The 14,044-nt window shown below is 38.5% G+C and overlaps 1 protein-coding gene across 1 annotated transcript; it reads right to left on the bottom strand.

The window, feature by feature from the left end:
- Positions 1-325: 325 nt before the first annotated feature.
- On the bottom strand, positions 326-1,267 carry LOC114047150 (olfactory receptor 1N2-like). The gene has a single exon (XM_027867911.1). It carries the CDS (start codon positions 1,265-1,267, stop codon positions 326-328), a length of 942 nt encoding a protein of 313 aa, XP_027723712.1.
- Positions 1,268-14,044: the final 12,777 nt, after the last annotated feature.

Genomic DNA, 14,044 nt, shown 5'->3' with positions numbered 1-14,044 from the left:
TCTAGTTTCAGGACTCTTTACTACACAATACTGTTTCTCAGATATAGTAACACTACAACATAGTGTCTTGCTCACATACAATTTCTATCAATCCTAAAGAAAGAGTTATTTCTTCACACAATCTTTAATGAAAACAAGCTCAAGTACATGTTATTTAAGAGAAGAGGGTCCCCAAAGCCAAGATTCCTTTATAAGTTCTCAGGTAGAGCCCAGTAGAGGTGAGAGGACTGTTGCTTCATATATGTGAAAATGTGATTCAGGCTAGTGATGCTGTCAAGAAAGAAAATGAGTTCTTTCTTGTACAATCTGTTCGTGATAAGCTGCTCTAATAAGACAGTGCTTTCTTACTAAGGAGGAGTTTCCCCAAAGCCCCCTTCATGTCCCTGTTCCTCAAGCTATATATGAAAGGGTTCAACATAGGAGTGACCACAGTATATAGAACAGCAGCAATTCTGTCTTTCCCAGCAGAACGTGAGGACAGTGGGCACAGATAGACCCCAATAGCTGCCCCATAGAATAGGGAAACCACAGTGAGATGTGAACCACAGGTAGAAAAGGCTTTCCACCTTCCAGAGTTAGATGGTATTCTTAGAATGGCAGAGATGATGCAGACATAGGAGATAACAATGAGAATTAGAGGAGCAGTGAGGACCATTGATCCCACAATATACAACATCAACTGGTTAGTGCTAGTGTTTGAGCAGGAGAGTGAGAGCAAAGGGGTCAAGTCACAGAAGAAGTGGGGAATGCTATTCTCTGCACAGAAAGTCAAGCCAGCCATGAGGAAAGTGTGTAAAAAGGCAGCAGAGCTGGTAAGAATCCAGCACACAGCTAGCAATAGAACACAAATTCCAGACTTCATGACCGTGGCATAGTGGAGGGGCTGGCAGATGGCTATATAACGGTCATATGCCATTACTCCCAGAAGAAAATCATCAAGGGCCCCAAATGTCATGAAGAAATGCATCTGAGTCAGACAGCCTTCATAGGATATCCTCTGACTCTGGGTCCAGATGTTTGCCAGCATCTTGGGGACAGTGGTAGAGATAAAACAGATATCAGCAAAGGACAGGTTTGCCACAAAGAAGTACATAGGACTGTGCAGATATGAGTCTGAGCCAATTGCCAAGATGATGGAAAGATTTCCTACCACACTGACCAGGTACATGATCAGGAATAGCCCAAAAAGAATTGGTTGTTGCTCTGGTTCTTCAGAGAATCCCAGGAGGAGGAATTCAGAGACAATGGTCTGATTTTCTATTTCCATGTTCTTGGTAGAGACCTTGGGGGGTGGGGTGGGAAGGAATAGATGGGAAGGGCAAATGGAAACAAGTCACTCACCATTACAATGGGTTCTTCTTGTGTGACCTGTGGGATAGAACAACATTTCCTTTAACCCATTATGAGGTTATTTAAGAACAAATATGTTACAGAAGAGATTTTCTGCAAAGCATATGGCCTCCTATTCTCTGCTCTCTTGACTCTTCAAAATGAAGTTTTGTGTGCTAAGATTCTATGTTCTATGCTTCCTTCCAAAGCTAACATTGCAGCATTTCAAGTCCTGTAGCCCCCATTTCCAAGGAGGAAAGGTGCCTGAGGTACTAGCTCACCCCTTACACAGAAGGCATGTGCCTTCCTCAAGCAGGTAGCTGACTTCACTCATTACCTTCTGACAGATGTTACACACACTGACCCTAGCCTAAGCTAGCACGGGCAGAAGTGCTAGTGGGATATATGAAGAAATATATATGTCACTGAGCATGACTCCCATTACTATCCTTAGCCCTTACCTAGATACTCAAGACAATCTCACCTGTTTATTGACTCTATTGCTTCAACATTTGGATGGGTGGAAATTCACTTGGAGAAGTCAGCTGAAGATCTAGGGACCTTCCCTTCATGAAGCGGAGGAGAAGGGTTATTTAATGAGAAGCAGAGTACTGGATCCTTGATGTTTAGAGCTGAATGGTCTTCCTGTGGGTACTATCTGGGATATTTATTGGCTCCCAGAGCCTTTGGGGTCTGATTATCCTGTAACTGCTCGTTAGAGAAAAGCATGAAGTAATGATTTCATCTCTCTCCCCAGGCTCTTTGGGCTCAGCCCACCTTGAAGTTGTTGCAGATTGTGCAACCTCTATCTCCTAGCAGTTTTCATATGGGAGTAAAGAAATCAGTAATCCAGTCTTGAGTCTAAGAGATGGGCTCTAATCAAGTCAATTAGAGATTGAAATAACCTTCACTCTCTCTGGTCCCACTTATCTCCAAAAAATAATCCCCACTACTACACCACACACACACACTTACACAATAAGTCATCATCTTGCCTCTATTTTGATGACCTTCAATAACAGGGATCCCATTACCTCCAGTAGTAGCCCATTTCATTTTGTCCTGTTGTCCCTCGAGCATCCTACATGCCTTCCTCTTGTCTCAAATTTGTCAGTTTCCTTGTTATAATATATTATGCTCAGAATTGATTATAGTACTGAAGATGAATCTGATCATGGCAGAGGACAGAGGGACTTAACTACCATCTTCATTCTGAACACTCTGCCTCTATTAATGCACCTGGAGTTTACATTTGCTTTTTTTTTGTTTGGCTGCCATGCCATGTCATGCTATACTTCCAACTCACAACAACCCTAATATCTTTTACAAAAATAAACTGCTATCTAGCCAGATCTCCACCATTTTTGTACTTGTACAACTAACTTTTTGAACACATACATAGAGCTTTACAGTTACCCAGATTAAAATTCTATCTTTTTAGATTCATCCCATTATTCTAGACTATCAAGATCTTTTTTGATCTGGGCCTTATCTGTCATTTTAGTTATCCCTTCTAGATATGTGTCATATATAAATTTAGTAAGCATGTAATTTATTCATTCTTCCAAGTCATTGATAAAAATGTTGAATAGCATATGGCCAATGATAGGTCACTAAGGCACTCCATTAACAAACCCAATCAAATTTAACATAGCTCCAGTAATTTTGGTCCATTAATTCAATTGTTTTTAAATTCACCTAATTTTGCTACTACTAATATTACCTGACATTTACATAATGCTTTCTGTTTTGCAAAGCACTTTACAAACTCATTTGAGCTCCCACAAGAAGACTGGGAAGTAGGTAACACAGGCATTTTTACCTTCATGTTACAGGTAGGGAAACTGAGGTTCAGAAAGGTTAACTGACTTGCCCATGGTTACCCAGATAGTGTCAGAGGTACCATCTGAACCTAGGTCTTCTTGACTCCCTATTTAGCTTTTTGTCTATTATGGTGTGACTACTTCTCCATTGGTTGTATCATTTCTTCATATCATGTGCAAAAGTATAACATCAGAGATTTTTGCAAATGTTTTTGCCAAAACCAAGGTGCGCTTTTATTTACAGCATTCCAGTTATCTACTAACCTAATAAAATGAGTTCTTTCTTTTGTATGATCTGTTCATGTCAAACTAGCTGGATTTTAGTGATTATCATTTCCTTTTTTTATATGCTCACAAATTAATCAAAAGTTTTAATTATATATATATAGACAGACATATATAGATATAGATATACTTTTAATCATGAGTTCTAAATTATTACTAGTAATCCATGTCAAGCTTTGAATGCCTTCCATATATATACATAGTCTAAGGATTAAACACATTTGCCTTTTCAGAAAATTGAGACCTCTACCTTTCTCTTCTACTTTTCTCCAGGAATTTTCAAATGTCTTCGACAATGACCTAGTAATCACATCTTGAATTTCTTTCACTGCCATAAGATGTGAGCTGTTTAGACTTATTGAATGGAACTCAGTGTAGGTAGTTTGATGCTTATTTGTCCTGAACCCACTTATCTTAGATTTCACCTCCCTTTTTTCTAGCCTCCTTAGTGGAAGGATACATTTTCTTGGTAGAGGAAAAAAACGAAAAGGTGAACTGGATAGTCCTCCTTTCTCTACCCCTCCTCTGCTGTACTTTATCATCATCCTCCTATCCACCCTGACATGAAGTCCAGGGTGTTCTAGTAAATATATTCTTGTACTGAGGAGTCTAGAGCTTATTACTTAATTTTTATTGTGAGCATTTACACTCCAGAAATCAGCAAACACTACAAATTCAGGCTTGATTTGTTTTTTTTTCAATTGTCTAGATTTAAGAAAATTTTAATAATGCAGATAAAATTTAAAAGTGTGTTGTGGGTACATTGTTTTTCCTAGAGAGGAAATTGTCACTAAGACATGAATCTATCAATGCAGCTCAGCTTTTGGAAGTGATTCTAACCAGATTAAACTAGTGTGCAGATAACTGCAGCTCCCTTTCACCATTACAATATATCTCCATGTCATGGTTATATTGATTCCTAAACTTATGATCTATTTTTATTTTCTCATTTATAAGAGATGTATTGTACAATCCCGTGGCAACGTGAATAACTTTTCTCTTTCTGTTTTTCTCTCTCATTGTGTGTCTTCTGTCTCTCTCTCTCTACCAGTCTGTCTGTCTGTCTCTTACTTCTCTCTCTTTCTGTTTATCTCTGATTCTCTCAGTGTATCTCTGTCTCTGATTCTATTTTTCTCTCTCTGTCTATGTCTGTCTGTCTGTCCATGTCTGTTTGTCTGTCTTTCTCTCTCTCTTTCCCTTCCCCCCCACTCAAGATATCTCCACTTTGCTTCTGCCTTCTGATCCCTAAATTTTTTGATACATGTCTTCCTATAAAGCAATGCTACTCCTCTGTTCTCTGTACTCATTCTGTTTATTTTAAATGAGAAATGCTCTTCTAGTCTTGAATCCCTTTGCACTAATTCTCAGTGAAATGTTGGCAGAGAATTGCTAACCGTATCTACCTATTTCTGTCACTAAATAAATACTATGTATCCTCCCTCCTATTGTCCTCACCATAATTCTTTGGAGCCAAGAAGTTACTTCCTCCCCAGAGTTCACCATTACCCTCAGTTATAGCCATGTAAAATAAACCGAGGCTCCTGCCTCTCTTAAGATTCTTTTTTTCCTTGAAAACACTTTTTCAAATCTTTCATTCTCCTTGATAGCATAGAGAGTACAGAGTTGTTCCTCCAGTACCTTTACCTTCTCTTCTCATAAAAAGCTCAGCCTTTGTTTTCTGCATGCCATTATTTCCTTGAGCTGGCAAAAACACAAATATAGCATATTTTTTATAGATCATTATAAGATTCCTGCTTGACGATCAATATTTGATGAAGGTGAGATATATATTCTCTATTGTCCTTATGTCTAACTTATGTTTGCATGACTATTCAGTTGCTGGTGTTCCTAAACAGGACTTTATCCATATGCAGATTCCTTGTCTTTTTCTAGGCCTCGCCTGTCTTTGATGGAAATGTGACGCTTACTTCCTCAAATTAACTTTACACCATAATTAATGGATTCTTGACAAACTCCTAATGAAAGAGCTCAATTGCTATCTACATGATCTCAAGTAGTGATCTAAATCCAAATCATTTCCTTTGGTTTATGTTTTCTTTTCTCCTCTCCTTACTAATCAGACTTCAGATACCTTCTCCTTTCTTTCCATTTTCACTGATTTGGTGTGTTCAACATATCCAGTGTTGGACTCTATCCCATATCCTACATCATGCACAGTCTTCTTCAAAAGTTTCTTGTGATGGGATATGAAGCCAGATCCTCCTTAACTCTGAGGTCAATTCTCTATCCCCTTTTCCATGCCATCAAATTAAAAATAATTCAAACCAAAATATCTTACTAATTCCTCTCTGTATGTAGATGGCATCAAGTAATATGTCTCCCCAAAGCAAACAAAATAAATTGTTCCTTCATCTCATAGAATCTTTCTTCAATGATATCAAAATGTCGTGTGGGCTTGATATGTTTAAAATTCTTACGATTGGCCAAAGAAAGACTAAAGGCTTCAAGTTTGAATCTAGATGTCACGTAGAATTAGAAGATACCTTGGTCTCCTCCAAGAAAGAGACAATAAGCAAAACCCCATCCAGGAAGAATTCCACTAATGAATATGTCAAGATGCTAATATTACTAGCATTCTGAAAACAAAACAGAATGAGAAGAACACATCTAAATCAGCACCTATACAATGTCAGTGTTAAGGAAAGGTAATAAGCATGTGTTTTTTATTAAGCACTTAACATGTGCTAGGTGCCATGCTAACCTCTAAGCTCTGGGGGTACACACACAAAAAAAACAAAGACAGTCTGTCCCCTCAAGGGGCTTACATTCTAATGTGGGAAGACAACATACAAAAGTGAGTTGAAAAGGAAGAATTGGTGGTGAGGAAAAGGTAGGGGTATGGTGTTGAAGTCCAGAAAGACAGAAGCACAGTCAGGGGAGTAATGAAAGTTGATCATCCCAAGACTCTCCAAAAATTGGAGGCCCCAGGAAGAATTCATCAATGAGACAAAGGGGTTGGCATGGCAAAGGGATGTTTCACTGTGAGAGGGTCTCAGAGGCAGATGGACATTTCAGGATAAGGAGGCGCCATGTCCTGGAGGAGTTTTTAGGGTTAAGACTTCAGTTGAGGCACGCTGTTGAAGTTTTAACATATACATTTGGATTTGTAATATGGACAATAACAGGTTGGAAAGTACTCTAGCAAAAACTCATGAAATATTTGCAAAACATAAGACCTCTCACCATAAAATATCTATAGAGCGATGTACATTTCTGTGCCAAAAGAAGGAAGTAGAATTATAGATTGTCTTGAAGCACATAACAAAGAAGTCAAAAATCTACATAGATACTTTTGGATTAAGTAGACATCAATTCACTGAGCAATAGAAAAGGCTGATAACAGGTATACCCACTGGATTTATTGAATGTAGTCAAGAGTGGCTTCTTTCCAGATGAAACCTATGAAACATCAAAGAGCTAAAGTTGGAATCAAAAGGCCCTTCATAAGCCTTTTGGGCAATATCTGAACAAATTCAGTCAATAATTTATTGACAAATGCCTTAAATAAACATCTGAGTCATATGTAACTGTGGAAGTAGGTGTTAATAATGGATGAGGTCATAGACACCAAAAACTTTAGAAAACTTGTCTTGAAGGAGTCTGAACTAGTGATCAATGTAGGTTACGCAAGAAAATGGTAGCAACCGTACAACACATCTATGCAGGCTATAAGAATTTAGCACATACTAAATACTTAGCAAGCTATAAACTAGTGGCTAGAATTGGACATCAAAATCTCTCTATCTTCCTGGACTGATAGACAGTAAATCGCTGTACTACAAATACAAACTTCAAGATATCCCAAACAACTCAATCAATAAACTGTTCCAGATCTAGAGCATTATCACAGACCATACTGCTATCTACAATTGCCCAGACATAACATTAATTTATAAAAACTTTAGCAGTATTTAATAAAATGTCACTATTTGAAATGGCCACAACCTCCAAACAATATGGAATGAAAACCTTTCACAGTTGTTGTTGTTTGTTCTTTGTTTTTGAATGGAACCAATGATATCATGGGGGGGGGGGGGTCATGTCTTGAGTTGCACATAAATTGGATTTAACTGAGGCAGAGTTGTACAAAGTCATCAACAGACTCATAGAAGTCCAGTGGTAAGACAAAAGTCAAGAAGAGTGATTATGGCCTTGGATGTAGTGAATGACCTTGGTGTCTTTGATGTCTGACCAAGCTCTAAGCACTCCACAGTGTCTGCTTCAACTGCCTTCATGGCCATTGGAACAAATTGTTCTCATCTGCCTGTTCCACTGGGGGCAGTCTTCACATGCATGAAGTAGACACCCCTGTAACTCACAACGAGTTTGAGGGCTGTTGATTACCCTTAACCTGGTTGACCTTCTGCTGAGATGGTTTTACTGGCGTGTGGCCACTGTGTATGCTACAGCTTCTTGGAGCCACAGATGAGAGTTGGGTGAAAGGTGGACACCAAAGGTGGAAAGCAGTATGGCAAAGGGCTCAGTGAGCCCTCACATCAGAGGTGCTTAATCTTCGCATACACTCCACCTTTCAAACCAGAGATCTACCTGAAGAGATTCAAATTGTGTTGGAATGGACTGAGATACATATTATCCCCCTGATACAATTTGCTACTCTAGTTGTACTGACGATGTTTTCAGTGTGCTTTCAGAAGATGAATTTATTCCTTAATATTCTTTTCAACTGATTGCATATGTGGAGTGAGAGAGAGGGAAAAGTCAGAGATGGCTCTTAGGTTATGAGCCTGAAAACCTGAGAAAATGCTGTTGCCGTTAGCAAAAATTGAGATGCTTAGGGTGGTGGGGGCAGGTTTAGTGTTAGACAAGCTTTGGAATATGCAGGTGAGATATTCTTTGGACTGGGGTCTAAGGAGAAGTTTAGTAAAAAGACATAAATTTATGAATTATGATCATTTAAATTAAAGCCAGTGGGGTAGATGAGTTCAGTCAACATAGAAAAAGAGAAGAGGATCTAAAATAGAATCTTAAGTATTTAGAGCAGAAAATATCTTGGGGATTATTTAACCCAACTCCTTTTGGACATGAAGAAATGAATGACTTTTCTGAGGTCACTTGGTAGAAGAGTTTGTAATATAGCCCAGATTTTTTAGCTAATGCTCACTATTCTTTCCATAATGCTCAATTATGTCTATGGGTAAGGAGTTGATGAATTGCTCTAGATTTGCACCTCCTTCACTGCCCTTCTATAGGCCTCTCCTCCACCCTTACCTCTCAGAAGAGAATTTAGTCTTTATCTCCCAAATTAGTGGTTGGTAGAGGCCAATGAATCTTTTATATTCCAAGATCTCCCTGTTAGGAGCCATAAGCAGTTCTCCCCCAACCAACCAGTCAATCCTTAACAATTCATTAATAACCTACTGTGTGCTAAGTTTTGTGCTAAGTGCTACAAATACAAAGAATGAAAAAGTCCCTTTTCTCAAAGAGCTACCATTCTAATGGAGACAACATATACATATATGAACATACACATAAGGTACTGTCTCTTTAAGATCCTATCCTTCCATATTGAACAGCTTGGTGTTTTTAAGAAGCAGGAAAATATTTTGGTTTAATGAAAATGCCTTTAAAAAAAGCCATGTGTAAATAAACAGTTAACAGATGGAACATGAGCAGTTTGGAATAGAAAATGAACTGTGGGATAAGTATAAAGACTTAAATCCCATTGTACACCATGTAAGGTGATGCTTCCGTTGCATGTAACAGTTTGCTGGTTTAAAGAGCACAAAGAAAGAATTTTCATTTTTCAAAAAAACTGAGAAAAATTTAAGTGTGAAAAACAATTTTCAAAGACAGACTGGAAGAGAAAAGATAAATAAATAGCTGGAACTTCAGGCATTATGGTATCTAAGCTCATTTGCATATAACTATTTAAAGACTTGAGAGGGCAAAACCAGTGAAACTATGATGTATACATTTGGAGAGCATGGTGGTCTTGAAGAAAGATTGTGAATTTCATAGGTGTTCAGTAATTTTTTTTAACCTCAAAAACGAAAGATAAATGTGCCATTGAAAAGGTAATGAAGAGGTTGAAACAGCCTGGCTAGAACAGTGAATAAACCAGCCACATGATTAACTAACAAGAAGACTTCAGATGCTAGTTTCTGAGTAGCTGAATAAAGATTGGAGATCAGTGCAAAAGAGATCCAGTTCCACCTATAACTCTTCAGTAGAAGGGAAAGGTGAAACCTCTCAGAAGTGCCTGTTGCTTTCCTTTGCCCTTGGTGGTTTAAGAGGAAAAAAGCAGAAAGATGAAAGATAGATTTTCCAGCTATTTTGCTGTGTAAGAAGAGATACTGGGATCTTATTGGACAACACAGAATCTTGGTGAGTGAAAAGCTGGCCGGACTTGCCTGTATTGTCCAGAAAAAGGCAGTCCTAGAAGCTTTGGAGTTCTCAAGCATAAAGAGAACTGCTATCTAAATCAATAATGGAACACTTTTCTAAATCCATCTTAATAAAGATTATGATTTAAGGGAATTGTAGATGCTTCCATATGTTAAGAGTAGAAGAAAAGTGAATTTGCTCATATGGAAATCAGTAAGGCTCACAAGAGAAGCAGTAAGCAGAGAAGTTGCTTTGAGTGGTGCAGTAGTTTCTGAATGGTCCAATGACATCAAAGCCAGAGTTGTGCATCACACTGAGTACACGATTTTTCTTCCCTCATGTGCTCCTGTCAGGTTTCTGTTAAATGTGTGCCCATTCTGCCTTAGTACATTGATGGGAAAGTGTGTATTAGGTTTGTGTGTGAATTGTGACATATTTATTATTCTTGCATTTGCTTCAATATGTCAGTATCTATGATATTATTATTTCTTTGGTCTTATTACTAAGTAAATGGTAATGTTCTAAAATCTCTAAGTGTCATCATTGTAAATGGTTGGTTGGAATAAATGAACATGGTCTGGTAGGGATTCAGGAATCATAGTTGTGAATATGGGAATATATTCCCTCCCCTCAAATACACATACAATAAAGTTAATTCTAGGAACCTGAAAAGAATTTGAGGGTAATCACTAGGAAGTGGTCCTTCTCTAGGAATGTAGACCTACCAGTAAGAGAAAAAGTTGGAATGAGCAAAGAATCCCAGATAGAAAATAGGTAGCCAACAGCTCAAGAGAAGGATTGATATTCTGAGGACTATGCTAGGCATGCCTCTCAGATTTTATATTCAGAATAGATCTAATGAGAATAAATAATGGAAACAGTCATTCAAGAAAAAAATCTGGAAGGGCAGCTAGGTGGTGCAGTAGATAGAGCACTGGCTCTGGAGTCAAAAGGACATGAGCTCAAATCTGGCCTCAGACTCTGGATACTTATTAGGTATGTGACCCTGTGCAAGTCACTCAACCCCAATTGCTTCTCAAGAAAAGGAAAACAATCTGGAACTATGCCCCTGAAAGGTATTAAATTTATTGTATACAATTTTTATCTAGCAATACTAGAACTAGACCTATACCCCCAAAGAGTTCAAAGAAAGTGGGAATAGACACATATATACAAAAATATTCAAAACAGCTCTTTTTGTCATAGCTAAGAACTGGAAAGTAAGGCAGTATTTGTCACCTGGGAAATCACTCAACAAATTACATTATATAAATATAGTGGGAAACTTTTGTACCATAAGAAATGACAAGGAGATGGTTTGAGAAAAACTTGAGGTTTGAGAGACCCAAACCATTGTATGGATTGATTCAGAGTGAAGTAGAACCAGGTGAACAACTTTTACCAAAAGAACATCATAAAAATGAAGAACTTTGAAAAGCTGAAGAATTTTAACCAATACAATGACTAGCCATGATTCTAGAGGACCCAGGATGAAGATTGCTCCCTACCTCCTGATAGAGAGATGGACTAAAAATAAAAATAAGACACATTTTGGAGCATGCCTATACAATACACATGACTATGTATATTATTACAAGGGTTTTTCTTTTATCCAGTTATTGTGAAGGGAGTGAAAATAAATGTTTGTCATTTTTTAAAAATAAGGTTTATTTTTAAAAATATAAGGGAGTTAGGGAGGGAAGGTATGAGTATTTGAGGGGATGAGGACAGAGCTCAGAAATGTAGAATAGCAATTTGAAACCTCCCTCCTTGAGATGGAAGATTGTCCCTTTTCTTTACATACTGTCCTTCCCAAACCCAGTGCCCCAACAAGCTAATATAAATAATTTTATGATATATTTGTATAGTACTTTATACTCACCAAAATGTTTTCAAACCCATTTTCTGATGAAAAAAAACTACATTTACTTTCCCATGCCCTAAGGGGACTGGTTATTAAAGACAGTGTAAGAGTTATGCTTCTGGGAGCCAAGATGGCAGAGTAAAAAGGTAGTCGATCTCACCCTCCCCTATCAACCTCTGAAAACCCAGAAAATATCACCCCACAAAACACCCTGGAACAGCTGAACCAGAAGAAAGACAGTGTGCAGCAGTGCAGTAGCCCAGGTAACTAGAGGGATTAACTGGAAAGGCCCCTCTTACCTTGGGGGAAGGGGAGCAGTACGGAACCGGGAGTTGCCCAGCCAGTTAGTGAAAAGACCCACTTTCGCACACCAGGGGGAGATTCTGGTGCCTCAGCATTCTACAGCAAATGAGTCTCCCAGTGCCTCAGCAAAAATAAGGGAAGCAGCACTACAAAAGGCCCCAGGCGGATTAAACACCCAGCAGCATTCATCTGAAAGGAGCTGAAGAAAGCAACCTAGAGTTGCCCAAAAGTTCCAGCCTTGTTGATTCCAGTCCAACACCAGGTAAGCTGCCAGTACACTACAGCCTCCAACTGCCAACCAGGAGGAGATCCTGAAGCCCAGGTGGTCGAGCAGGCAGACACCAACAGCTGGACCTCCGAGTGCCTCAGTGAGGGTGGGGGAACTGGTGGAAATCAGCTAAGAAAACCACCAGGTGTCTCAGCATTCTACAGCAAAGGAGTCTCCCAGTGCCTCAACAGAACTAAGGGAGGCAGTACTGCTAGGGGCCCCAGGCAGATAAACACCCAGCAGCACCCATCTAAAAGGAGCTAACCAAAGCTAAAGGAAAGGAAAAGCAGGCAACTTAGATTTGCCTAGAAGTCCCAGCCTTGCTGATTCCAGCCCAACACCAGATAAGCTGCCAGAACCCTACAGCCTCCAATTGCCAGCATAAGAGGCCCCAGCACACAAAGCCAGCACCCAAGACCTAGGCTCCCAACACAAGAAGCTTGGGTCAGTGCCCTCTGCTCCCCAGCAGGAGAGCTTAATCTCTTTAAAGGCCAGGAAAGAAAGAAACACCATGAGTTAAAAGAAACGTACTAACCAATAGATTCATATTATGAGAAGAGAGAAAATCAAGACAGAAATTCTGAAGAGGACGACATTGTCATCAAACCCATATCTACAACATCAAAAGGGAGTATGAACTGGTCTGAAGTCTAAAAAGCCTTCTTAGAAGAGCTCAAAAAGGATTTTAAAAGTCAAATGAAAGAGGTAGAGGAGTCCTTACAAAGTACAATTGGCCATTTGGGGGAAAAAAGTACACTGAAGAAAACAAGTCCCTAAAAAACACAATTGGCCAACTGGAAAAAAAGTACACTGAAGAAAACAAATCCCTTAAAAATACAATTGACCAACTGGAAAAGAAAGTACAAAATCTAACAGAAGAAAACAATATGTTAAAAATTAGAATTGAACAAATGGAAACTAATGACTCTCTGAGAGAGCAAGAATCAGTCAAACAGAAACAAAAAAATGAAAAAATAGATGAAAACATAAAATACCTCATGGGTAAAACAACTGACCTGGAAAATTGATCCAGGAGAGACAATTTAAAAGTTATAGTCCTACCTGAAAATCATGATGAAAAAAAGAGCCTGGACACTATCCTTCAGGAAATCAGAAAGAAAAACTGCTGTGAAATCCTAGAAGCTGAAGGCAAAATAACTATAGAAAGAATCCACCACTTCCTACATGATAGAGATCCCAAATTGAAAAAGCCAAGGAATATAATAGCTAAATTCCAAAACTGCCAGATTAAAGAGAAATTACTGCAATAAATCAGAAAGAAACAATTTAAATATCATGGAACCACAGTCAGGATCACACAGGACCTTGCAGCCTCCACATTAAAAGACTGTACGGTGTGGAACATGATATTCCATAAGGCAAAGGAACTTGGAATGCAGCCAAGGATTAACTGCCCAGTGAAAATGAGTGTGATTTTTCAGGGAATGAAATGGATATTCAGCAAAATAGGGGACTTCTAAACCTTCCTGATAAAAAGACCAGAATTCAACAAAAAATTTGATCATCAAGTACAAGATTCAAGAGAGATATAAAAAGGTGAATGGGACAGAAAGATACAATATGTTGTTAATAATGGCAAAATGTTTACATCCCTACAAGGGAAGATGATACTTGCAACTCTTGAGAACTGTATTATTATTATACCATGTTAAAGGAGTATACATAAAGGGGGTGGATATAAGTTGACTTTGATGTAATGATAAAAAAAAATTTAATCAAGTGGGTTAAATGGATCCGAGTAAGTGGATTAGTCTGAGCTAAGAAAATGTCCTGAGAAAGGAGGAG

This window comes from Vombatus ursinus, unplaced genomic scaffold, assembly GCF_900497805.2.
Source record: "Vombatus ursinus unplaced genomic scaffold, bare-nosed wombat genome assembly UNPS02014786.1, whole genome shotgun sequence".
Classification (NCBI taxonomy): domain Eukaryota; kingdom Metazoa; phylum Chordata; class Mammalia; order Diprotodontia; family Vombatidae; genus Vombatus; species Vombatus ursinus.
This window is presented reverse-complemented; position numbering and strand designations above follow the sequence as displayed.

Excerpts from the sequence above, each read along its gene's own strand:
- LOC114047150 (XM_027867911.1), bottom strand. The coding sequence starts at position 1,267 with ATGGAAATAGAAAATCAGACCATTGTCTCTGAATTCCTCCTCCTGGGA.